Source organism: Amphiura filiformis, chromosome 13 (assembly GCF_039555335.1).
Source record: "Amphiura filiformis chromosome 13, Afil_fr2py, whole genome shotgun sequence".
NCBI lineage: Eukaryota > Metazoa > Echinodermata > Ophiuroidea > Amphilepidida > Amphiuridae > Amphiura > Amphiura filiformis.
In genome coordinates this window covers 30309773-30337577 of record NC_092640.1, presented here as the reverse complement: position 1 = coordinate 30337577, position 27805 = coordinate 30309773, and the positions used below count along the sequence as shown (strand labels likewise).

Here is a 27805-nt window from a genome sequence, read left to right as displayed (position 1 = left end):
TTTCCGTAAGCTGCCGCAAATATTGAAATGCTTATCATTTAAATTTCTTTTCCTTTGACCTTATATTAATTTTACTGGAAAATTAATTATGCTTGACTTTCCATAACTTAACAAAACTTTTGATTTTTTTAATGGGAGTTGCGATATATATGATGCTTTTTCACTCGTTTAAAAATCATGGTCACCCTGGTTAGTATTATTTTTCTTCAAAGAAAAAAAGCATGATTTGACTGCGAAATTGGGAATTTAACGATGTACTTCCGTGTGTGGAATATTTTCTCCACTAAGAGAACTACCGAATCAGTCGAGCGTGTGTCGGATGAACAGATTACCACAAAGGAAGTTTCAAGTGGTATTTTAAATACCCAAAACAAAGAAAAGTGAATTGAGGTTAACTGTGGGTAATCGGATTATATGTTCGAGCGATCTCCTCTTTTCTCATCTTCTCTGAACTATCAGACCACGAAGTAGTTACGTAACTCCGTGATGGTATCGGAACCAAGCACTGTTTGTATGGCGATCATTACGATCACGCTATTTTGGTATGCCTTTTTGTGTACTGATTGACATAGTAACATTACGTAACTTCGATACCGGGCTTCGATACTGAATAGTTGTTGAGTGCACATAATATGGAAAGCCATTGGGGTATTGTGTGCCTTCCAAAGCGCCTTATAACATGTTCTCATTGTGTTGTGGAATCCAGTGGAAGCCAGTATTCAATGATAGCTAATAGAGGCCTTGCGTTTATCGATTGGCTCCAAACAAAGGATTTGAACCGGTTTCTTCCCTGTAATCATGGCGCAGTGGAGTCCATTCAAATGTTGTCATCAACCTATTTGATCGTAGTGCATTTTGTTATGTGTGTGAGACAAACAGTCGCGGTAGATGCAATCATGCTTTTGTTGAATGCATTTGAGTAGTCCGCCATATTTACGGGATGATACGTCATATGCACAGCCTCTATTCAGTTGGTCGTTGTATGATTTTGTTCGTTCACTCATTCAAATTTTATTTATATCATTTGAAGACTGAGCCTATTATGATACATCCTCCGTGGAACAGTTTCAAACAATAGCTAGGGATTATTGGGGCAGAGGTTATCTTTTGAATCCTCTTAGAGGGCTATCATTTTTTCGGAAGGGGGTCCCAAATTTACAAAAAATCTGCGTCAATAAAATTGCGCACCCCCTATTTCGGCAACAAAAATTTTATGATCCCAAACCCCAAAATTGTCTTTTTGAATAAAATAACACACTTTCTGTGGTCATCGTGTGACTCCCTACATTTTAGTCATAAAACATTTTATGACCCCCTCCTATTATTCTTTCCAAGACTTTATGACACCAGTATATTTGGGACCCCCCCTTCGAATAAAATGATATACCTCTTATGACCACTGATGCATAGGCAAGGACACTCGCGCGAATTGAAAGACTTGTCGCACACGACAGTTCGTCTCACACACATAACAAATGCTTATACAATCAAATAGGTTCATTACAACATTTGATTAAAATGAAACGATAAAAACAAAGCATGAAAAAAGACACATACAAGATAAAATAATAAAATTATATAAACAATGTTAAAGATATAATAGAGAATAAAATTTCCTCAAATCAGAAAAAAAAACATTGACAGACATCATAATCTGTCAGAAATTACTGCATGAGATTCGAACCATCAATCTTCCCTTTATCCTCGCACTATAGTCTAATGCTCTGCTCACTGGGCCACAACGCATCAGGTGAATGATTACCGCATTATCATGAACAAGTTTGTTCGATCTTGTTCATAATAATGTATGTGTCGATAGGTTTCACCCTTTAACTACACGTACCCTTAATGATCAGTGATAATAGTCGGCTTTTACAGGGATGGCGCTCTCTCATTTCCATGCACTCCATAGCGCCATTAGGCGAACGTTTACGGTATTGTGTCCAATACTTAATCCGATAAGTGATCGATGTATATCGATAAAAATAGGATCAAGATCGTGGATGAGCTATGGCGGCATGCTTTAAAACTTTACGATTCAGCCAGGTATACCTTGTAGTATAATACAGGATTTTTTTTAAATTAAAGAAAAACATTGTTTTTATTATCATAGGCCTAATTAAACATACCATTTCGTAACATCTTGTAGGCCTGGTATGTAATGTCCGGTACACTGACAGAATGAACATTTTAAACTTGTTATATAGGCCTAACTTGAGAATCTGAGACGAAAATACTTAGGCCTACATCTCAGTTGAAAACGTTTATTTGGTTTTTTTTTAAAAGCAGGATATTAAATCTTATGTGTTTTCAAATTTATAGAAATAGTAAGATTTCTTCTTTTTTAGTAATACGTATTTATGTGGTAACCGTATCTTTATACTATAGGCTATAAATAAATGGCCAATGATTATTTTATTTATATTATAATTATATGAACATAACTTTATAACATAAAGTTTGAAAGTTTACAATTTTAATATTTATTTTATATTATTATCATTATGATGATTATGATGATGATGATGATGATGATGATGATGATGATGATGATGATGATGATGATGATGATGATGCTTGTAGCCAATATTATTATTTTTAATATGTAGTAGGCCTATATGTTTTGTGATATATGAAATAAAAAATTAATGAATGAATTATTTTAACATTGTGATAACTATTCATTGTTATCATTATTAAATTGTTATTCATTTCAAATGGTAATAGGCCTATTTTATATTTAGGGCCCCCTATTTAACTTTTATTCCATGCAAGTTTATGCGCACTAGTGGGATAATTGCCTATCGATTGGATTGATCATGGATAAACGTATCGGTGATGTCACTGGCTTTAAAGTTTGGCGGACAATAGAATAACCATTGATTGACAAGGTTACCCCTGCGTCCCCTAGCCGCTTGCCCCCCCGGGGCAGGCCCATCCGATTCCGATACGAAAACGGAAACTGAAATATCGCTTCAATGCAATAGGGGGAAATAATACCGACAGCTCGTCGCCTGGTAAACCACGGAATTGAAGCGATATTTCAGTTTCCGTTTTCGTATGTCGCGAACAACGACGACGTTGCAATAATTGTTCGCGACTGTTGAATTTCATGAAAAATCCGTAGTTAAAACACCGTAAATTTATCGAATTAATGTCAATTTGTAAGACAGTTTGAATGAATATTGAAAATGCTCATACAAGGAATGAGTAGATACTAAAAATGCGTCCAGTTTCTCTTGAAATTTACATGTATGATGAGCCGCCATTCAGGTAAGCTTAAACAGTGTTAAACTTAATTTAATATTTAAAAAGCAACTGCAATGGTAATGGCAATGCTAGTTCCAGTATTGCAGTAACTGTAACTCCGTAATTTTTATTTAACATTATGACATTATGACTTATTAGCTCAGTTGGTAGAGCATCGGTCCGGTGATCCGAAGGTCCCAGGTTCAAATCCTGGATAGTCAGTGAAATTTTTTCACTGGCTGTCATTTATGTATGTGTGGACTTGACTTAAAAACTTTGCTCATATTATGACATTAGTTTATTTCTGAGTTACAGTGCGCTTGATTGGGGTCTGTTTCGCAAATTATAAGCTTATTCGATTACCGATTGCCAATTTAACTTAAACTTCTTCTTTCTCTAGACTAAAGTATAACCCACATTTAACTTACGGTAGGTATGAGAGGCAAACCTTAGTTAACACATTTGCTAGTCACCCCAAATTCGCCTAGACCGGGGCCCAAACACAATACATATTTACATAGAAATATAAAAGAACAGATTGGACAGGCTGGTCAAGGAAACCTACATAAATTATAAATATGTTGTCTATATACTTCACTTGACCCAAATATATGATTTTTTATGGTGATAGACAATCGCACATGGAATTTTAGAGGATTTTGATAGCAGTTCCATAAAAGAAGCTGCTATCATCATGAGACTAAGATCTAGAAACACCACCGAAATGCTGTTTTGGGGAATTTTGCTAGCACTATCAGAATCTTTTTGATGAAAGTCAATCTTTGACAAGATGTAACTTTGCTACGGAAAGTGCTATGACGAAAAGGTTTTCAGTTTTGGCTTTCTTTACTCAAGGGCTTTAATTTGAAAATGATGCAGTTTGATGGCAAATTTGAATTCACCTAGCATATATGTGACCCCTCGGCACAACTGAGCCCGGATGTCGCCAGTGCCACTATTGAGATATGCTCCATCGAACTTAACAATAAACAGTAGGAAACAAAGGATTTATTGACTGTTTTATTGATTTTCACTACTTAAATGTCAAGTACTATAGACATGATATACATCATTTTAAAGCTATTTTCAAGCAGAATATTTTGGTTGAATATCTCAAAAATGATGATTGGCGACTTCAGGGCTCAGTTGTGCCGAGGGGTCACATAATGCTAAAATGTCATGAATGTAGTCCAATGTGATCTTCAGAAACTCCAACAAACTTCCCGCATATTGATGTCTTGATATCAGGGGTGGAAATACTAAATAAAACTTCCTTGCACAACTCTGATTTTTTCATAAAATTGGCTGATTTTCACAAAATTTTACATGCACAGGCAAAATTCTACATGCACAGATGCATGTAACTTTGATATGTAGTATTTCAAACACTGCTTGATATGAGTGCTTAAAATGGTATAATTTGATGGTTTTTTTTTGGACTTTCCACATTTCGTTTCATACTGTTTACATGCCGTGAATTTTTGTGACCAGTGTTGTCAAAACGTTTTAGCCCAAGTCGCGGGTAATAGATGTAAAATGTCGTCCAAATAGCCAAAAAATCACCAAAAATTTTTAAGTCGATTTAGGGGCCGATCGTTATTTACGGCAGGGGGTACTGGAATGGGCGTTTTGGAAAAAATATTGACAAAAAAATTTTGCGTTACCCCTCGTGTCCGCTCAAAATTTTCACGCCCCTTGTTTTCCCAATTTTCCCATTTAAAATTTAACAATCCCCAATCACCCACCGCTTGGAGGTAGAGGACTTTAGGAGTATTATTACATAGATACTAAATTGTACAATCACGCCGATGCTGCTCTATCTGGTAACAGCCCAAGGTGTAAGTTTGTAAACACGCCACCACATGTTGACAAATTTGACCTTTAACCTCCCTTCTCAACAACTTTCTACTTGGAATATAATGGGCTGGGACATAAAAGTGCTCATGAAACTGAAAGTGAAAGTGGAGCCAGACGATCAGGGTTGATCGTGAAATATTGTATCTACTATCCACAACGACAAGATACTTACTTTGTGGATCAGTAAATAGTGTGCCAGTGTGGAACGATAACAGCTATTGGTGAGCTCTACTAAGCAGAAGGAAACTTAAGCAAATGTTGTGATTTTTTAAAACTTATCTAAATAGTAAATGATCACACATTAGATAAACAAGTCTTTAAAGGGATTATATAGCTTGAAAACTTATTTTTCAATACAATTTTGACCACCCTGTATATGCTCTAACCAGAATGAAATCAACCACCCGACTTTTTTTTTAACTAAAAGGTCATGGTTACATCCTTCTAGATCAATATCTGTTTTTACTTATTCATCATTGGGGGAAAAATACCAGGGTTTATTAAATTACATTTATTTTAAAATTATTATTATGTTACACCCCCTATATAAATTTTGCCCACCCTGAATATTGTCTTCGTTTTTTGTCACATCAAATCCTTGTAATGTAGGCTTTCTAAAAATGTGTACTTTCCTATACATGATATGTACAAAATAAAAAGTTATGTTCAGTTGAATATAAATTGGTGTGATTTTTGTCAGTTTACTAATACTATGTGAAACACTTTTTATGCCCAGTTCATGACATGCGACCAGTAAGCCAACGAAATTGGTTGTACATTATACATTTTTTGTACTTACCAAAATTCACAGTTGTGCAACTTCAAGTACAGTCCCCACAATCATTGTCATAGAGGATATGCTATCCCTGAGTCATCATCCTGTCTGTTTATGTTTGCAGATAGCAGTACCAGTACAAGGCCTGCAGATCATAGATGCAAGGCTACACATACTGTGGATGTCCACTCTTATGTTCTCTATGCCGGAACAGATGAAGAGCTGGTAAGAATACATTGTATTTGTTTGTTTGTTTGTTTGCTTGTTTGTGTTCATTGTTTTGTAATAAAAACTGAAGTGGTCTGATTTTGATTTATAGTCAAAGCAGCCTATTGACCTTTACGGAAAATCCCACAAGCCTTTGCGAGTACAAGTGAGATGTTGTCATTTGAAGTCACGCCGACTTGCAATGCGCAGTAATGTTCGCTAAACGATGTGCACATATTGGCCTGACGCGTACTGACGTCAAATGACCACATCTCAGGTGTAGGCCTACTCGCAAAGGCTTATGGGATTTACTGAAATGGTCAATTGGATGGCAAAAGAAAATTAACTGACAAGAGCAGAGCTCTACGATCTGCATGAAAATATGTCTGGAAGTATTTGAAAGTTGTATTATTACATCTATTGATCATGAGAACTCAGGATTTATCAACTTGATATTTTAACAAGCAGACTTGATCATGACTGGTCAGTGCTTACAATCTGATGGGTGTAAGTGCCTTTTGTGATATCTGCACAGGGTTCTATATCTAGCTAGATATTTTTAGTGCTGGTTGGCATTTGTTGAAAATCTTGCATATTTAGTATTTCTTTGTCAAAAATGTCAAAATTTCTGACTAATTCAATAAAATGGTGTAATTTTGGCGTATGGGTGGTCTATAGGTCAAACTGTAGTTTTTCTGAATCCATAAAATGAGAGGAATAGGCCTACTTTTGGTATGGTTTTATTAACCAAAATTGATTCAGAATCATCTGTCCAAATTAACCAAGAACCACCCTCAAACCTTTCGTGTTCTTCGTGTAGACTGCTCAAATTTTGCCAACCCTGCATGGCTCGATCCCCAATTACAAGGGGAAAGGGGTCAGTCTTCTAAAGAAAACTTCAGTTTTATTTATTGTACCTCAATCTTTTGGTTTGTTCCATGTAATACCTACATGTATTAGTATTTGGTTATTCCATAAGATCCATAAAACCCATAAGATATTACTTTAATCTTCCACACAGGAGTATGAATTACAAATGAGGTTACCTGAATGGGTGATTCCATTTGAAATCTACACCCACTGTGTTCAAGTCTTTCATAGAGGGTGTATACATGTATACATTTTACTGGAACAGCCAATCGTTATCATACTCCAATAATTTGATGCATCTATGTTTTCTCCACTCATCTGCTGTAGGTCTGTATTGGGTATAGGAGTAGTTTACCAAAGAAAGTTGTCTCATGTATTCTCACCCTTCTGACTGTTGGAGCCCTTCAGCTTATCTTCTACTGGAAGCCAGAATGGAAATTAGTGTGTACTTATTCCATATGCCCCCTGGGACAGGCTCAGTATGTCTTACTAAAGGTATGTGTCTTTTCATGTCAAGTATAGATGAGTTAACCTATGATGTCACATGTTTACATCTAGGGCGCCCTCTGTTGTTTCACACAGGGTTGCCAAACCCGCGATTTGATAGCTTAATTGGGCGACTTTTGAAGATTTTCCCCGCAACTTTTGACAATTCCTGTCCCACAGAAACCAATGGTTAAGAAAAAAATTGGGTGACTTTTTTACATTGGCTCCCTCGACTTCCGGTACTTTCCTACCCCATAGAAACCAATGTTAAAGATAAAAATTGGATGATTTTTCGATTCTTTGACCCGCGATTCTGGCTGAATTTTTTGGCAACCCTGGTTTCACACAAGGCAATACAGCAGTATTACATACGTACATGTATGGCAGACTACAAATCTTTTCAAAAACCAGCTTGCAAAACATTTTGTTGTTTTAATTTTGTAATATAATAATAATATTTATTTGAATTACTTGCAATACAAAAGTAACAAAATAACAGTACATTTGACTTTACATTTCTTAAACAAAAAGCAAGTAATTCAGGATGAGTGAATGGGCTAAAAGTCCAAACACATAAGTGCCCACTCATCCTGCACATGAATAAATAGTTAAAACTTAAAAGTACATAAAATAGCAAAAAATACATTTCTCAAAATAAAACCATTATGAAATCTTGAAACAAATATAGGCCTATACATAAAATACAGGTATTTGAAAGTATATAAGTCAAATACCACAAGATCATTTAAAGGCCCATTCAGTGATTTGCTCATCCGACGATCGTAAAAATCATCAAAATTCAGATTTTGGTACCTTTGTAATTGGCATAGATGTGCTAACATAGCCTGCTAGTGGTTCGGTCGAAAGTCGTGTATTTTAGACAAAATAAAGCATTTGCATGATTCTGGACTTTTGATACTGACAGTACAAAAAGTCCACTCGAGATCGAAAAGAAGCTCACTCTACACCGTATCAACACACGTTGCGTATTGTTTCTACTACCTATTACATCAGTAGCTACTATTTTAAACAAAATACACAATTTTAACTGTTTTTCATATTTGAATTGACCGTTAGTTTGCCTCGGTGACCTTTAATTGCTTATTTTGTTTTCTACTACAAAAATTAAGCGCCTGTTTTAAATCAATTTAGACTCTACTTCCCCGTGTTAGAAACACTGGACTAGGAAGTTTTTCCAGTCGATTGGTGGCGACTGTACTGAAAATCTCGATTTTCTCGAGTCGATCTGAGTTGAAGTAGAAAACCTTTCTAAACCTTCTGTTTTTTGACTAATTTGTCGATGTATTCAGGGGAAAGGTGGTTTAATGAAATTCTGTAGACTTATTCTTTATTTCTAAGCAACTCTGACAAATTTCCATTTTTTTTAATGTTCCTGTGAAATCACTGAAAGGGCCTTTAAGCATATATTCAAATAAAAAGATTTACATTCAGACTTAAATACAACAAAATATTTTGTGATGCTCTTGTAGCACCTGTAAAAATACAAATTTTTTAAATGTATTAACCTGATTGAGCATCCACAAGTGAAGACATCTGGTTCTTCCCACCATACATTAGCCCTATTACAGGGCTTTTTTTTAAACACGCTAAACTACGAGACACATTATACCCTGAGAACTGCTAAAACCCAGTGACCACTCTACCCATTTTTTTTTTTTTTTTTCAGTCACAGGATGTTATCAATACTCTGGTTTTTGGTGTGTTAGAGGACAGCGTGTTTTAACAAAAGGTCCTATGATACTTGTAGGGCTACCATACATGATCATACATGATGCTGTTATGCTGCACAGTCTCACTTTTAACCTATTTACTCAGCACCACATGTTGCCTGCTTTTATAATATTCAGCATGGCTGGTTTTAAGCTGCATGTAATGACAGAAATTGGCTGGGTTTTGTAACTATTTTTCCGACATGTAGCAAAAAAAAAAGAATTGCAATGATAAAAGAGCACACCTGATCTTGCAAATGATCTGGTTTGTTTTTGCCAAAGTGGCTCGACGCTGATGACTTTGGCTGCATAATCCATTTGGTGCGTCTTGATAAGAAGTCTACTAGTTTGCAGGGTTGCCAAAAGATTTCAGCCCGAATCATGGGTCAAGTAATCGAAAAAGTCGCCTAATTTTTTCTCTTTACCATTGGTTTCTATGGGGCAGGAAACTATCGAAAGTCGCGAGCCAAAGTTGAAAAGTCGCCCAATTTTTTTCTTAAGCATTGGTTTCTATGGGACAGGAAATTGTCAAAAGTCGGAAAAATCTTCAAAAGGTTTCAAATCGCGGGTTTGGCAACCCTGCTAGTTTGTATTAACCCAATTTTATATAGATGTAAATCGTGGCAGTTTAATCGCCAAGTTTTTGTATGTAAAAAGCCTTTATGAACTGACCATCACAATGAAGGTTTTGAATGTCGCATAAAATTGCAGAAAGCAAAAATTGAATGTTATGACTTCTGCGATGATGTGTTCATTATTTATAGGTTAATAGCTCTGCGTTAGGGTGCATCAAACGCCCCTCATGTCAATGTTATTTTTTGCTTGAGTGATTAAAGTGTGCCACTTATCAAGTTAAATAAGTGCTCCAAATTTAAATTCAAATGGAGGTCGGAAATGGGTCCTCCATGAGCTCAAAGTTTGAACGTTATTTGTATGTATAACGGTAGAACTACAAATGAGGCAGCTATTTTGTTTTACGCACTTTTGGACATGTAAAATAAAGGCTGCCATATGGTCATTTTCACGGTAAAGGGTGTAACTTTGGATTTTTAACATTTTGATCCGTAGTGTTCTAATAAAGCCACAGAATTCCATGATTTTTGGCCACATAAGTCATCTACATGTAGTTAGCAGCTACCTTGGGTAGCATAATCATCTTTGGGAGTTACTGCTCAGTTTTAGCAGGCTTAAATGTACTTAATATTGCCATTTTGAAAAACTATAAAAACAGTAACATTTTGTAAAACCCTGTGTTTTCTTCAGTTAGTTCATGGATAATTTTTCTTATCCTGAGTGAAAGTACAGTCATATGTTCAGTAAACACTGCCACATTAGATTTAATTGTGAACAGCCCTGTATTTTTGAGAACCGGACTTCGATATTTGTCGTTTCGGAGGCTTCATTTTCCCTTAACAATTGTTAACAAACTTTGTGGGTGTAGCTTTGGTTCATAATTCTCGTTATTTCTTCACTTCTTCTTGATTCATAACAGTTGATATCTTAACTTGAAATGGGTAACAAAAATTAGTCAATTTGCAAGCTTTTAAAATTTTTATAAAATCTTGACTTCAAAGAGCCGATTTTCCGTTAACTTTTGGAAGCCTCGAAACAAACTGTTCAGCAAGCTTGTGCAAATATAAATAAAAGAGCTCATCCAATCTTTTATCAAAATGTAGCAAAGTAGATCCTCAAGTCACATGTTTTTAAATCGTGGAGATATATATCACCGTTTGAAAATGGGACCCAATACAAACTTTCCGTTAACAATTGAAGCCTCCAAACAAATGAAGCCTCGAAACAACAATAAGATTAATTATCATCTATGCATATCTAAATTGGTGTGTTTCATACTGATATCTGCATTGTAATTATTACTTGATATGTGCAGAATGTCATAAATTAAAAAAAATTTTGACATTATGGTTAATGTTTGAAAAATATACGGATACCCAAAAAGCCTGTTTCGGAGGCTTCACATGCAAGTTAACACCATACTTAACAAAAGAGAAAAAAAATCAACATGTGATAAATCTACAATATCTGCCGCGATAGAATCATTGATTCAATACACACAAGAAAATAACAGCTTAGATGATCCCAACACTGTTGTTTTCAAAAAAACTACTTCTGCAATGTTTAACAATTGTTAACATTAAGCCTCAAACCAAAAAAATGACTTGCTGTGATAATTTAATTTTTGTCACAACTGAAATTCAATACTTAGAAACAAAGCATGAAAATTGGTAATTGTGATATTTTTTACCTATTTTTTATGTCAACTTGTAGTAGTTAGCAAAATATTTGACTTTTATGATCACCTGTGTTGTTAACTGAAGCCTCCGAAACACAAATCGCTTGAATTGCCAATTCTAAAAAATAACTCCATCTCCAATTTCTGTGAAACTTGGCTGGGAGGTTCCTTTCATCAAGTAGTATTTGTACATGAAGTTATACATTCAAATTATTTTAGGAACCCAATTAAAACTTAAAAAATATGTTTAAGGTTTGGAAATTTCCATTGTAAATGACACTTGATGTTTAAAATTTTCAAAACTGCAATTACAAACATAGCAAAACATGGTATAAAATTTAACTTATATCTGTTGACTTAATTTGGAATGGGATTTCACATGTATTCCAGCTTTCATGTCATAATTTTCTGAGGTTATGTAAAATACATTTTTTCTTAGATTTTAACCAAAATGTTATGGAAATGTCAATTTTTTTATTAGAAATCAAAATTTTACATTATTTTACTGGCATTTAAGTTGCTTCTATGCATGATTTCAGTAAACAGAAACAAATTTAAGTGGTTTGAAATTTTGACCCTAAAAATCAAAAGTTACACCCTTTACTGTGAAAATGACCATATATTGATTCTGCATTAAACAATGTGTTTGTAACTAAAATGTGTCACCTTATACTTAACAAATCATAACAATCATGCTACAGTGTAGGATGATGTCACAGGTTAGACATGCCTTAAAATGAATAGCTGCCCCATGTATTTAAATACATAATAAATCATACATTTCTCTTATTTGCGTTAATTCACCTGTTACTATCAGAAAGTGGGCAATATAATAATCATGTTGTCATAATCTTTCAAGTCATAACTGTCACTTTTTAGAAGTTATTAGTATAGCTAAAGTTCAGTTGCAGCTATACAGTTGACGCTTTCAGAGATTAGGTTTTTTTCCTATCTTGTTCAACCACCTGCAAAACATTCTGATAATGTTTCTCACTGTGGGCTGTAGCCAAGAAATCTGCACTAAGTTTCACACGCGTTCTGCTGCGTCATTAACCACATTGACGGCTTTGACATTGCTTAGGGAAGACAGATATGCTGGGGACTCTGGCCATGGGTCTACAGCATCTGTTAACTCATCGTTAATCTATAAGATGTTCATAGTAAGCCGCGAGGCTCTGCCTGCAAAATCAGCTGAAGCTGTTGTCTGTGTGATGTTCTCACCAGAGAACTTTGGCTTGCCAAAGCCTGAACCATACCGATTAGTTGGTGTGACCATCACTTCATCAGGTTTCTGATGCAACTGAACTTTATCTATACTAATAACTTCTAAAAGGAAAGTGACAGTTATGACTTGAAAGATTATGACAACATGATTATTATATTGCCCACTTTCTGATAGTAACAGGTGAATTAACGCAAATAAGAGAAGTGTGTGATTTATTATGTATTTAAATACATGGGGCAGCTATTCATTTTAAGGCATGTCTAACCTGTGACATCATCCTAGCATGATTGTTATGATTTGGTGACACATTTTAGTTACAAACACACTGTTTAATGCAGAATCAATATGGCAGCCTTTATTTTACATGTCAAAAGTGCGTAAAACTAAATAGCTGCCTCATTTGTAGTTCTACCGTTATACTTACAAATAACGTTCAAACTTTGAGCTCGCGGGACACATTTCCCGACCTCCATTTGAATTTAAATTTGGAGCACTTATTTAACTTGATAAGTGGCACACTTTAATCACTCAAGCAAAAAATAACATTGACATGAGGGGCGTTTGATGCACCCTACTCATGTAACACTCATTGGGAGTGAAATTGTACAAATAAGGCACTTGTACTGAGATGTCCATGTATCTAATACACGAAGTACACTTGTGCATTATACACAATTAATGCACAGTTCGCATTTTTCGAATGTTTACCCTGATTGGTTCTCGCTATCTAAGAGTGTATGAATTAATGTCAAAAGTCAACAGAGATTTGATTTGATTATCTATTCATAATTTACCAAACAAGCAAATGCAGAAACAAGTTCTGTTTTGATTTGATTCCGAAAGTAAACAAAAGCAAAACTGAAAAGAAGGCAAGGTAGAAAACACCAGAATGCACCATATGGTTTTATCAATCATGTGTTAATCATGAGAGCATCAGAATTTGCTAATCATTATAGGAATAAAACTTACAAGCATAAAATAACAATGTTGAAAAATGGAAAGAATTTGGTTAAAAATGTTTGGTTTGATTTTTAGGATATTTTTGTTTCATCATGAATCAGAACTTTTATGTTATATTATAGCATAGTTGGAAGTTGGAACTCAATGCCGAAATGTGTACTATATTACGCGTTGTTGATCGCAGAACACGCTATGCTTTCCCAGCAGCTTGATACATGTGTTCAATTTGGGATTCATAGCGGCTTGTTCCGTAGAAAACAAATTTGGCTGATCCCAAGTTTCACAGTCCACCCTTGCTTTAATTTTGAACATATTATCTGTGTGTTATTTTAATACTAAATATTTTGCGTATTCTTCATTTACAGAATCAGTACTCTGAGAAGTTTGTGAGAGAGGTCCAAACTAAGCATGTAGAAGAAAACCCATTTGAAAAACCAGTTTACAGCGGGTAAGGACATGACAAAATGAGTAATTAAGGCAAAACAAAAGAGGTTTGTCTTGGAAGACTGCATGCTTAGCTTTTAAAATTTTAATGTATTAATTTTGTTTCCATGTTTCAAGGATTTTTTAAAGATTTTGTTGCCCATATCTGCAATAAATCTTAAGTTCCAGGATCATGCATAGGTAAAAATTGTGCACATAAAGCCTATGCAATATAGGCCTATTATTCAAAAAAGAGGTATAGCACATAATAGGAAGAATGTGTGTTAAATATAATGCACTTTGGGGTTTTTCCATTTTCTTCTGAGACAAACCTTTGGGGAGGGGAGCTAAATCAAATTTTGTGATTAGATTTTATATTCTTATTTTAATCAAATATGGGCTAGAGCAAGCTGAAGACCCTGTAGAGTTCCTGGGATTTGGTATTACATGTATATGTATTATATAGCTTAGATATTGGACATGTACTATATGCTTATAGTGAATTACTTATTAGCCAGAATAACATGTTTGCATTTTGTTAATTTTTGCTCTTTATTTAAAAGTGCACTTAAATTATAAGCAATGTTTAAAGCTAGCATGTAAGTGTGTGGGGTGGGATGTATGAAATTATGCACAAATGTAGGTGTGTAGGGTATGTGTATTTATGTATTCATTCACATGCCCATTACTGCTGCATCCATTGGCAATTAGCATTTCAATTTTTGTTTATTTCTCCATCTTTTATCTCATCTGTATTATTTCTTACCATTATTAAATCTTGCTATCTGTCACTCTTTCTCTCCTATTCCTTTCTCTCTGCCTTTCCTTTTCTCTTTCCATCTTCCCTTTTCTTGTTCTCCTCTCTGTCTCTCGCTCTCCCCTGCCTAATTATCTTTCTTTGTTATCTCTCTCACAACAATATCTGTTTAACATAAATATATCTATTTTTCTCATATCCTTCCACTCTTTTCAAATTCTGCAACCTATATCCATTATCTTTGCACTTTTCCTACATGTACCTTATTCATCACCATCCTGTCTACTAAATGTATCTATTTGCCTCATATCCTTTGATTTCCACTCTTATATTTTCTTAATCCCACTAAACCCATTCCTCCCAACATACACACAAATTCTTCAACCTATATCCATTATCGTTGCACTTTTCCTACATGTACCTATCCTAAAATGTATCTATTTGTCTCATAACCTTTGAATTCCACTCTCATATTTTCGTAATTCCACCAAACCCATTCCTCCCAACACATACACAAATTCTCCAACATATTTCCTTTCATAAATTTACCATCCCCCCATTTCGTTCATTCATTCCCCTGCTCCTCATTCCCATCATGGCTTACCCATTCCCTTCATCAATACCTTCTCTAACCACCAGGGTTCTGTACAGTCCCTCCAGTGAGTCAACTCCAGATGGAGCGGCAGGGTTAGGTAACAATGTTGGTTCCCATGGAGACACAACCGTTACCATAGTAGCAGTAGATGTTGGGATGGGTGGTGGAGGTGATGCCATGGAGGAGGAGGATGAGGAGGACACAGACACTACTGCTCTACTCAACACATTCAAGCAGGTAAGGTGGAAACGCCTACCAGGGTTGCCAACAAATTTCAGCCCAAATCGCGGGTCAAATAATCGAAAAAGTTGTCAAATTTTTCTTTTAACTATTGGTTTCTATGGGGCAGGACAGGAAACTACTGGATGTCGCTGGAGCCAATGTTGAAAAGTCGCCCAATTTTACTTAAACATTGATTACTATGATCGTCGGAAATTGTCAGAAGTTGCGGGGAAAATCTTCAAAAGTCACCCAATTGGGCTACCAAATTGTAGGTTTGGCAACACTGACTCACTCTTTGAAAAGATGACATAGGATACAGCAGGCAATGACAATTACCAGAAGTGCGTATTTCTTGTTGAAGTTTAACAGAATGACATGCTGTGTATTGCATGAACATAATGCAAAATTTTAGGAGTGACATGCATTCCCAAAATATTCACACTCAGAAATATATATTTTTCCTAGGCCTTTTTTTTATTTAAATGTATCAATTTAGCAAAAATTACATACCACAAAAATGATAGTTCTTGTCAAATTGTGAAAATTTTGTGCCACAAAAATATTGTGCTTACCCAGGGCTGGCACATATTTCCCGCCCATTCCACAGTGTAGAACATGAAATGTCACACAAATCAACAAAATCATCAGCAAAGTCAGTAAATAGTATAAACTGATATTATGATGATATTTTATAAGCTTTGCAATCAAGGAATTATTAAAGGAGGAAACAGGAATAGTGCATGATCCCACCCAGTAATTGAACCCAGGACCTCAGGTTAGTGAAACTGAGGTCCTGGGCTCAGTTTTCGGGCAGAATCATGATCACATTTCTGCCTTTGATAATTGTGCAACAGCAAAACTGATCAAATATAACCATAGTTTGCTTATTTCCATCGAAAAAAGCCACTGTTTAAACTGCATATTTACATTTAGCCATATAATAATGTCTTTATTCTATTTTGTTTTTCCTATTTGATAGGACCTGCGAGAAGTGTTACTAAGTGTGAGATATTTCATTCATCAACATGTGCATTATTTATGGAATGATGAATTGAAACTTTTTGAACCATTACATGGTTTAGAAAACTCTACTCCATGTCAAGCTTTCTACCAAAAATTCCATGGGTACAGTGAAGAGCAACAGTATAAAAGGTAAGAAGTATATTTTTGTCTGGGTGGTGCAAACGAATTATAATTTGTAATTTACTTTTAAATTGAGAAGTATCCAACCAGTTAGTTGAATGTCTTTCAAGTTGATTCTGGTGATAAACCCAGGTTGGATAAGAAGGTGTCATGTGTGTTTAACAGGCCTGTGTGATCTCTGATTTTTAGTGGAAATCCTTTTTTTTTTTTCATTTTTCTGACAGATTTAAATTTCCGTTTTTTTTAAAAACAATTATAACATCAAAAATCAAAGAAGTGTCTGTGTACTTCTGATAGCATTACACATGTATGTGTCACTATAAAGCAACTGAGAAATGAGATAAACAATGTTTGAAAGGTCATGATTCAAACGCATAAGTCATAATATCATCGCGATATTCTTTGATTCCTGGACCGTACTCATTGTGTAATATGTTTGTTTAAAACTGCGCCCATCGGCCGTGGTCCCCGTGGGGATATACGTGATTGTCCATAAGAGATTTTCTATCCAAACCATCCATCGGAAGTGTGACATTAGATTTCATAAAAATCATAATGGAATTAGGAGAAGATACATCATGGCTACCATAAATTGTAATTGGTATGTTTTTTTATTTGTATGACACATATTATATTTTAAATTTCATCTGCCATGTTAACTCTCTTTCCCCTCTTTCATTTAATTTCCTTTTAAACAGGAGCACCGTTTATGGGGAAAATACAATAGACATAGAGGTCAAATCGTATGGCAAGTTATTTATACAAGAGGTTAGTGAAATGAATGCAGGTTTTATATATTCATATTGTTGCTAGTGCATAGTGTTTATGCATGTCATTGTTAGTTTTGCTGTTGTTATATATTACAGTCAATTCATATGGGGAACTTTAGAGAAGGTTCTTTTGTAGGTTACAAATCAGTGGGCTATTCTCATTTGCAATCCATACACCCCCTATGGAAGACATGATCTTAATCACACACACAGGGGGTGTAGATTTCAAATGGAGTCACCCATTCAGGTAACCCCATTTGAAATCCACACTCCCTGATTAAGGTCATGCCTTCCATAGGGGGTGTATGGCTTTCAACTGGAATAGCCCAATGTAGTGAGTGCCAGTAAAACATAATACTCTGAGGCAGTATTCTATCTATAATTTAGTTCACCACAAGTTTGGTAGTGACATCAATGCTTTTTTTTTTTTTTTTACGCAATTAGGTACTGTGGCGATTAAAATACACACATACGTCACTACTGAACTTGAAGTGAACCAAATTATATACGTAAAAGCCATATTTTCTATTCAAAATTCAAATAATACAATCGGTACTCCATCCCATGTATTTATATCAGCTCTATTTGTGCAATTTAATCTGTACAATTTTAATTACCCATAAAAAATCCATAAATCAGTTTACTACCAGTTATATATGAAAAGTTTGACCTGCAAAATGCCATAGCTTGTAATAGTCATATAATAAATATTGTAATTAATTTCTTTTAGTCTAAATATTTTTGTGTACTTAGTTTTTTTCTATTTTCTATGTATATCATCTTTTATTCAGGAAATCTTTTCTTGTGATATTTCTTATTAAACTATATATATTAATATACAATATATAAGAGTCACAGAAATGCAGTAAGAGTGCTCAATACAACTGGTGTAGAGCCTAATAAAATATATAAATATACACGTTAATTAAACATTTTGTGTACGATCAGTACGGCGATCATCAGGCAACTAATGTTTGATAACACAGATCATTTTTTTTTTTTTTGTTTCGGTCGGGCGGTTTATGCGTCGATGGTTGCCATGACGGCATTTAGAAACCAGCTCATTACGCCTATTGATTGAGACTTCTGAATCGTGTCTAGTACTGTATAAGATATGGAGCTTTTCCTCCATACAGAGATTGCATTGGCCTGAACTGCGCCTATGGGTATTAGAATCAGTGTTGTAGTCAAGACCTCTATGTCCGAGACCGAGACCGAGACCAAGACCTGCCCGTCCGAGATCGAGACCGAGACCGAGACCAAACCTTCCGAGACCAAGACCACCCCTTCCGAGACCGAGACCTCTAAGTTCCGAGACCAAGACCGAGACCGAGACCTTGGTTTAATCCTGGGGGATGCTCAAGTTTGGTTTGGGTACGGGTACGGGTGTGCCGCTGAAAATTTGAAAGAGAACCCATCATTGTACCAACTTTTCAAGAAATTTGGACCCGCAGTTTAACACTACATGTGTTTGTCTTAATTTTTACCATTTTTCCTCCAAATGTTGAGAAAATTTCATAAATGTTGGCTACAGTGGAGGCAAAATTAGGCTAGTGTATGAAGGGCCAGTGAGCAACTGAGCAATTTTACCACAGTGTTGTTTTTGTGTTGAAAAGAAGATGCACACTGCACAGAGCAACTATTTCTTCATCTATTATGCTTTTGTGGAGAATGTTCTCCTTGCAAAAGTTTAGCGGGATCCTCGCTTCCGCCACCTGCCCACCTATGTTTAATCATGAACTGAAATTGGAAGCACACATACGAACATGCTCACTTATGATTCATTTATAACTTTATAAAATGATTTCTGTATCTTTATTCTTAACAATTTCTTCAACAGTCATTGAAATTTAGGGTAAGGAATAAATAATGAACAGCAACAGAAAATCATATCTTTTTCTTCAGGTCTCGACAGGTCTCGAACAAAAAAAAATCGAGACCGAGACTTTTGAGGTCCGAGACCGAGACTTTTGAGGTCCGAGACCAAGACCTTGACATCCGAGACCGAGACACTGCAAAACCAGGTCTCGAGATGGTCTCGAGACCGAGACCTGGTCTCGAGACCTACAACACTGATTAGAATACTTGAGAATTTCCCATGAGATTGAGTATAGTTGAGTTTTTTTCTTTTACAGTCCCAGACATACTTTGAAAGTTCTGTTTCTTTTTCAGTATCGCTCATGACGGACGACGATTTGTTGTGATTATTATACCTGGTTTTGAAGTTACCACTTGCTAGTCCAATGTAGCTGGCAATTTTTTCATCAGTTGTGACTTTAGCTTTGTACACTATATCGTTGGCAAGGCATTTTCCACGGAGGGGGCAGGTATTTTTTTGCCTGCAGTTGCAACATTTTTCAGTGGTATTTTGATTACTTTTCGCCATGGTTTTGCTGTTGTGAGCCTTGATAATTTGTTGCATGTTTTTCATGCAGCTGTAACTGATTTTGATGCTATTTCTGTTGAATATTCTATGCAACTTGTGTTCACTTGGAAAATGCCTGCCAACGAGTTTTAAGAAATGCGCACTCCCACATTGGTTTTAACACTCTTACTGAATGGTGGGTTATACCATATTGTTTTTCTTGTTCTTTGCTTTTTCTTTTTTTGTTGTCTCTTATCGCTGCTCTTCGTGGTGTAGACAATTTCTTCCACGTATCCAGCTTTCTTTAGAGCTGCATTGTAGCTAGGTGCTGCATCCTTGAATATGCCTGGGTTTGATGACAGCGTCGAGATTCTTTTGCTAATGGCAGGTGGTATGTTGTTTATGATGGGTGGCGGGTGGTTAGATAGGCGGTTAATGTATACTGGGTCATCGTTTGGTTTTCTGTAGGGTCTATGCGAGCCGGTGTTGAGATCTAGGTGCACGTCGAGGAAGCAGGCAGACTTTAAGTTCGTCTGAACCGTGATTTTCCCGCCGCAGCTCTGGAAAGCTTTTACAAGTTTCTTCCTTGCGCTGTCAGCCTGGCTACCGAGCACGATTTCAAGGTAGCCAAGCCGTCATCACGGTATAGGCCTACACTGTCAAATTTCATTTTTTCTTGAGCTCGTTGAGGATGTACAAACCGACCAGTTCACAGACTTGGCGCCATCAAAAGCACCCATGGAGACGTCAAATTGCTTTTGGGCGTGTTTTTTCACCCAAGTTTTACCGTGGGTGTCATGTAGCAGCGATCTCCTTGAGTGCATGATGGCGTCTATTTCAATGTCCTGGATGGTGGTGAACTGTTTGGCCCATGTTATGGATTTGGTGAGCAAATCTTCGGAGATTGACGGGTAGAAATGTCGAATAGCAGGAAAGTTAGCTTTTCCTTTTCTTTCAGGTCAGAAAACCATTCAAGAACCGCGCCAGTATTTCGCCACTGGTTAACGCGAGTTTTCATACGAACGGCGGTATTCACACGGTCAAGTATGACTTTACTGACACGACCCATTTCTGATTTGGATGGGTTTATTAGCCTGCATTTAGTGTTAGTCTGGAAGTTTTCTTTGTGATCTTTGATCGTAACAAAGGCAGGCTTTTCAGAAGTTTGATTTATTCTGTCAGAAATGTTGAGCGTTGTTGCTATGTCATTGAATTCAGCATCTATTTCTTCAGTGATTTTAGGATTTGCGTTTTCATATTTTTGAGAGATGTTTTCAGCGAGGAGCTTATTGTAGTCAGTGGGGTTCATCTTGTACATATTCCTAGTTTTGTCAGCTTCAACAAATATGTGATCTCATGAGTTGAGGTGTTTTAACATCCTCTTTGAGAGTAGACTGGAAGGTATTGCTGGCCCGCTTGAATTGAATGTTTTCTACCATGTCCAAAATGTCGCGCTCAAATCCTACCATTTCCTGAATTTGGGGTGGGGAACGTTTAGACCGTAGCCCATATCATTTAATATTAATATACATGTATATAAAATAAAAACACTAGGCAGGGATGGAGTATAGCTTTTTGCATCTGAACTCTCCAAGGAAATATTTGATGGATGCTCATCATAAAACTGTTTTAGAAATAAAGGGTAATTCAGTATCCTTTACACCCAAATAATGTGTCCGAGTAAATAATGGGTGAGGTGCAGCCGAACCCAGGATACTGAATGTGCACCCTTTATTTCTATTCTACATGTATTACCACAAGAGAAAATATAACTTTTTTCCCTAAATATTTTAAGTTGTTACTTTAAGGTGGAGCGCGAACCTGTAAGTGTCAGTGCGTATTGCAGAAATATTGCAAGCATAACCTAGTGTAATGCTATGCATATAGGCCTAATGTGTTACAGCGCTTAACCCATTATTGCAGAATAAAGGGCTCTCACATGTGTTTTAACAAATCGCAATGCACAATTTGGAATAATGAGTTGTGAGAGGGTAATAGAATACAATATAATTGTTATAACTTTGAGACTTAATTGTGTATTGCGCTTTACAAGCATGGTTATATAATTATTAATACAGCAGACATATTTGTGACAAAAAATTTCAACTTTTGTAATTTTTTTTTTATTCTTAAATAAATAGGGTGACTCATATTTATCTGGATGTATTACCTTTTCAATTTCAGATCTTGAATCCTTTCTACATGTTCCAGATATTCAGTGTAATCCTGTGGTTTGCAGAGGTGTATTATTATTACGCCGTTTGTATCGTTATCATTATGTTCATATCAATAGGCGTGTCTCTCTATGAGACCAGAAAGGTTAGTAGCAACAAAACAATTTATCAGACATATGTGATGCGATCAAGGGGAATGAGTCTAATGTCGCTAATATTTATTTCAAGTTATTGGTATGCTCATATTCTGTTGTTTCTCATTGTTTTTAGCAAATGATAAATTGCCTACATGTATACCTTCTACTTGGTTAGGCCACCTTAATTAAAACCCGAGTCTCAAAGCATTCATATTATCCTCTTTGAAAATCAAGAAATTGATTTTTTTATCTTTTTTTTTTGAAAGACGAAAATAAAACTCAAAATTCCAATTTGATTTCAAGTTTCAACAAGTTTTTGATGTTTTACACAGAGAATAATTATTTTGTAGCAGTGACTTTATTTGGGCTACTATTCCAACATTTGCAATTATTGCTGTTATTTGCATTATAGATGTTGGATACTTTTTGCACAAAGTACTTGTCCCAAAGCCTGTACAGACACATAAAAAAATTAATTAATTAAAAAAATGCATTCTGCATTAGGTTTTCAATTTCTCACAAGCTTGGAAACTCAGATTTTAATTAAGGTGGCTTATAACCAGATGTTCAATTTTCATAGGGTTTGCATCAACATGTAGCATTTTTGAAGAGCTATTAGCCGATGTAAAAAACTTTGAATATTTTTGATGAATATCCCTTGCTCACGTCACATGTATGACGCGATCAAGCGGAATGAGTCGGATGTCAGCAATTTTAATTTGGGATTTTTTACACCACTCTCTGGCAGCTTACAAATGCTCAATTTTAATGCAAACTCCATCAAAAATCGCACATCTGGGTCCTATTTCATAAAACTTAGGATTCATCCTAAGTGGGACTTAGGATGAATTGATTCTTCCTAAGTCTTGAACTCTTCCTAACTTTAGGATTGATCCTATCTTCTATATTATAAAGAAACTTAGGAAGAATATCCTTCCTAAGTTTCTTCCTAACTTAGGAAGGGGTCAGGAGGTGTCCTAACTTTGGGGGATTCTTCCTAGAGTCCCTATCTTAGCTAAAACGTCAAAAAAACATGATTTTTGTGATTTTGATGAAAATCAAGGGGAAAAGGGTTTAAATGAGTCTAATTCCGTTATTTTTTGAAACTTGGATCTGAAACTTTGCAGATATGTCAAGGTTGATATAAACTTACCATCTATAGTAAAATAAAGTGAATCTTATATTTTCACTATCTTCTGTTGTCATGGTAACATGTTTAAAATCCACAGATTTGGTAAAAATGAGTCTAACTCCGTTATTTTTAGGAACTCGAACCTGAAATTTTGCAGGTGTGTCAAGGTTGATCAAAGCTATACATATATTGTCAAAAAGGAAACATATTTTCGCTATCTTCTGTTGCCATGGTAACATGTTTAAAATCCACAGATTTGGTAAAAATTAGTCTAACTCCGTTATTTTTATGAATTCGAACCTGAAAATTTGCAGGTGTGTCAAGGTTGATAAAGGATAACCATATATAGTAAAATAAAGTTAAACAAATATTTTCGCTATCTTCTGTTGCCATGGTAACATGTTACAAATCCACAGATTTGGTAAAAAAATTAGTCTACTCCGTTATTTTTAGGAATTCAAATCTGAAACTTTACAGATATGTCAAGGTTGATAATAGCTAACCATAAACAGTAGAGTAAATTGAAACATATGTTTTCGTTATCTTCTGTTGCCATGGTAACGTGTTTAAAATCCACAGATTTGGTAAAAATGAGTCTAACTCCGTTATTTTTAGGAACTCGAACCTGAAATTTTGCAGGGGTGTCAAGATTGATCAAAGCTATACATATATAGTCAAAAAAAGTGAAACATATATTTTCGCTATCTTCTGTTGCCATGGTAACATGTTACAAATCCACAGATTTGGTAAAAAATGAGTCTAACTCCGTTATTTTCAGGAATTCAAATCTGAAACTTTACAGATATGTCAAGGTTGATAATAGCTAACCATGAACAGTAGAGTAAAGTGAAACATATGTTTTTTCGTTATCTTCTGTTGCCATGGTAACATGTTACAAATCCACAGATTTTATAAAAAATTAGTCTAACTCCGTTATTTTCAGGAATTCAAATCTGAAACTTTACAGATATGTCAAGGTTGATAATAGCTAACCATAAACAGTAGAGTAAATTGAAACATATGTTTTCGTTATCTTCTGTTGCCATGGTAACGTGTTTAAAATCCACAGATTTGGTAAAAAATGAGTCTAACTCCGTTATTTTTAGGAACTCGAACCTGAAATTTTGCAGGGGTGTCAAGATTGATCAAAGCTATACATATATAGTCAAAAAAAGTGAAACATATATTTTCGCTATCTTCTGTTGCCATGGTAACATGTTACAAATCCACAGATTTGGTAAAAAATGAGTCTAACTCCGTTATTTTCAGGAATTCAAATCTGAAACTTTACAGATATGTCAAGGTTGATAATAGCTAACCATGAACAGTAGAGTAAAGTGAAACATATGTTTTTGCTATCTTCTGTTGCCATGGTAACATGTTACAAATCCACAGATTTTATAAAAATTAGTCTAACTCCGTTATTTTCAGGAATTCAAATCTGAAACTTTACAGATATGTCAAGGTTGATAATAGCTAACCATAAACAGTAGAGTAAAGTGAAACATATGTTTTTTCGTTATCTTCTGTTGCCATGGTAACATGTTTAAAATCCACAGATTTGGTAAAAATGAGTCTAACTCCGTTATTTTCAGGAATTCAAATCTGAAACTTTACAGGTATGTCAAGGTTGATACTAGCTAACCATAAACAGTAGAGTAAAGTGAAACATTATGTTTTCGTTATCTTCTGTTGCCATGGTAACATGTTTAAAATCCACAGATTTGGTAAAAAATTAGTCTATATCCGTTATTTTTATGAATTCGAACCTGAAAATTTGCAGGTGTGTCAAGGTTGATAAAGGATAACCATATATAGTAAAATAAAGTGAAACATAAATTTTCACTATCTTCTGTTGCCATGGTAACATGTTACAAATCCACAGATTTGGTAAAAAATTAGTCTAACGTTATTTTCAGGAATTCAAATCTGAAACTTTACTGGTATGTCAAGGTTGATAATAGCTAACCATCAAAATGTCCGTTTTCTCATTCAAAAATTCATCTACTGCATCTAGTACTTGGTCAGTACTCCACATAACAGAGGAACTGACATACTTCACTTTGATGATGAGACAGAACATAATTCACATAGAGGAACTTGAACCCAAAAGTGGGATGGCTTCTTTAAATTAAGGAAAATCAGGGTTTAACCCACCACTAACTGCAACAGAAACCATTTAATCACCATTCATTTCAGAAAAGTATAGGCCTATTAAAGAAAATATCAAAAGTCCAAGTAGTGGAACAGTGCCTAATTTGCATAAATCCAAAATGGCCGCTTATGCAGGGGTGAAATTTCAAAGTTGGTCAAATCTTGTTAGAAACCATACCAATGTTTTGCTCTCATCATAAGGATACAGAAAAAGTATAGTTTTTCCAGTCTCTGACATAAAGTTCTTGAGTTATAGGCAAACAGGTCAAAGGTCAAATTTTGGGTCCACAGTGCGTTTACAATGGAAATATGCTCCAATTTTAATCCAACTGGTCTCAAGTTGTTCCTTTGGCAAAAATAAATCAAAATGAGAAAAGTTTCATTGTTTTGGATGTTTTGTTACATAAGTAGTATCAAAAAATAGGTCAAGGTCAATGGAATTTGATCTTTGCCATGTTACCAGGGTAACAAACCACTTGATATATGGCAAACTATTCTTTTTATTAAATGCTTTGCAAGTGGAACAATACGAGACCATTTATTTCAAAACCTGAGAATATTTCATTTTTTCCCCTGTAGAGTCCAAATTTTGACATTTAAGGGTACGATGTATTGTTGGTTGAAGCAGCAGAAAAAAAGTATTTCGCAGCATCTTGCGAATGGTAGTGAGCTTTAGCAAATATTGCATTGCTCAATTCATAGCGAGCTTGTAGAAGAATTCAAATATCACAGATATACTATGTAGGTCCTGTGGTTCTTGAGTTGTTGTAAAGAGGGCTGAAACAACAACACTTTTGTAAAACGTACATAACTCATTAACAACAATAAATTAAGCAAGTTTTCAAAGCATATGATTTGTAGAATGAACTTTTGCAAAACACCAAAGTGTTATTTTTCAATAATATATTGATTCAGATAATGGAAATCAATTTTTTGGCTGCTTCGACCAACAATACCTCATATATTAAGCTTTTCCCCTGTAACTCAAGAAATGTAGATCTGAGATAGGTCAAACTATAATATTTCTGAATCCTTATGATTTGAGAGGAATACATTGTGGTTTTAGCAAAAATTGACCAAATTTGAAATTTCACCCCCCGCATAAACGGCCATTTTGGATTTATGCAAATTAGGCACTGTTCCACTACTTGCATTATTGGGGACCGTTGATATGCTTTTGTGTTAGCTTTTGGGAGATGGATGCAATGCATGCAAAATGGATTCTGTTGCAATTAGTGGTGGGTGATTTGGCCTACATGTATAACCTTAACTAGTTTTTATACCAATTATCAAAAACACTAAAACACACAAAACATAATGCAACTTTAAATCATAAGTACATTTTGGAAATCATTTTGTTTATTGCATAAATGTTCACTACAAACTTGCTTCACATTTTGATTGTTATGATAACCTTTAAGAGGAAGCCCCACCAGAGCAGTTCTGGGGTGAACCAAATCTGCCATGTTATCAAATTAATCAGTGACAAGGTTATCTCTGAATTTGACAAGGGCTAATTGATGTTTTAATGTTATTGGCAATTGCATCAATTAGCACCTATCAAATTCAGAGATGACCTTGTCAATGTCACTGATTAATTTGATAACCAGGCAGGTTTGGTTCACCCAGAAGAACTGCTCTGGCGGGGTTCCTCTTTAAAGGAAGTCTCCGGCAATCACAACATTATGCCTTATATGTGACCCCTCAGCACAACTGAGCCCGGATGTCGCCAGTGCCACTATTGAGATATGCTCCATTGAACTTAACAATAAACAATAGGAAACAAAGGATTTATTGACTGTTTTATTGATTTTCACTACTTAAATGTCAAGTACTATAGACATGATATACATCATTTTAAAGCTAATTTCAAGCAGAATATTTTGGTTGAATATCTCAAAAATGATGATTGGCGACATCGGGCTCAGTTGTGCTGAGGGATCACATATTATATAAGAAAAATAATTATCAAGCATGAATCACATGGTTTTATTTAAAACAAACTCATAGTGACCATAAAAACGTCAAGTGCAATGACATCTCAGTAATACAATGAAGGCTGACGACAATGGAGCACAAGTAACCATTACGTCATTGCACTTTTGGTGCGGGAATTTTGAATATCGCATGTTGAGAGCCGACTGTTTTTATTTGTTTTTATGGTCAATATGAGTTTCAAATAAAACCATGTGATTCATGCTCGATAATTATTTTTCTAACATATAAGGCATAATGTTATGATTGCCGGAGACCCCGTTTAATAGACATGGACCTTCATGTAGCAATTATGTGCGAGGATTCGAGGAAGACGTCCAATATTCTA

At 35.3% G+C, this 27805-nt stretch overlaps 1 protein-coding gene and 1 non-coding gene across 2 annotated transcripts in view; both read left to right on the top strand.

Moving 5' to 3' along the window:
• The first annotated feature begins 3134 nt into the window (after positions 1-3134).
• The window catches only part of LOC140167576 (polyamine-transporting ATPase 13A3-like), a 91904-nt gene continuing 67233 nt past the window's right edge, over positions 3135-27805 (top strand). Inside the window, 8 exon segments of the mRNA XM_072190876.1 lie at positions 3135-3273; positions 6006-6106; positions 7286-7453; positions 13976-14058; positions 15430-15622; positions 16587-16759; positions 17449-17518; positions 22070-22204. Coding sequence (XP_072046977.1) covers positions 3255-3273; positions 6006-6106; positions 7286-7453; positions 13976-14058; positions 15430-15622; positions 16587-16759; positions 17449-17518; positions 22070-22204 — 942 coding nt within the window. The 5' untranslated portion in view covers positions 3135-3254.
• Trnat-ggu (transfer RNA threonine (anticodon GGU)) lies at positions 3398-3471 on the top strand. Its single transcript has one exon. It is a non-coding gene; the product is annotated as a tRNA-Thr (tRNA).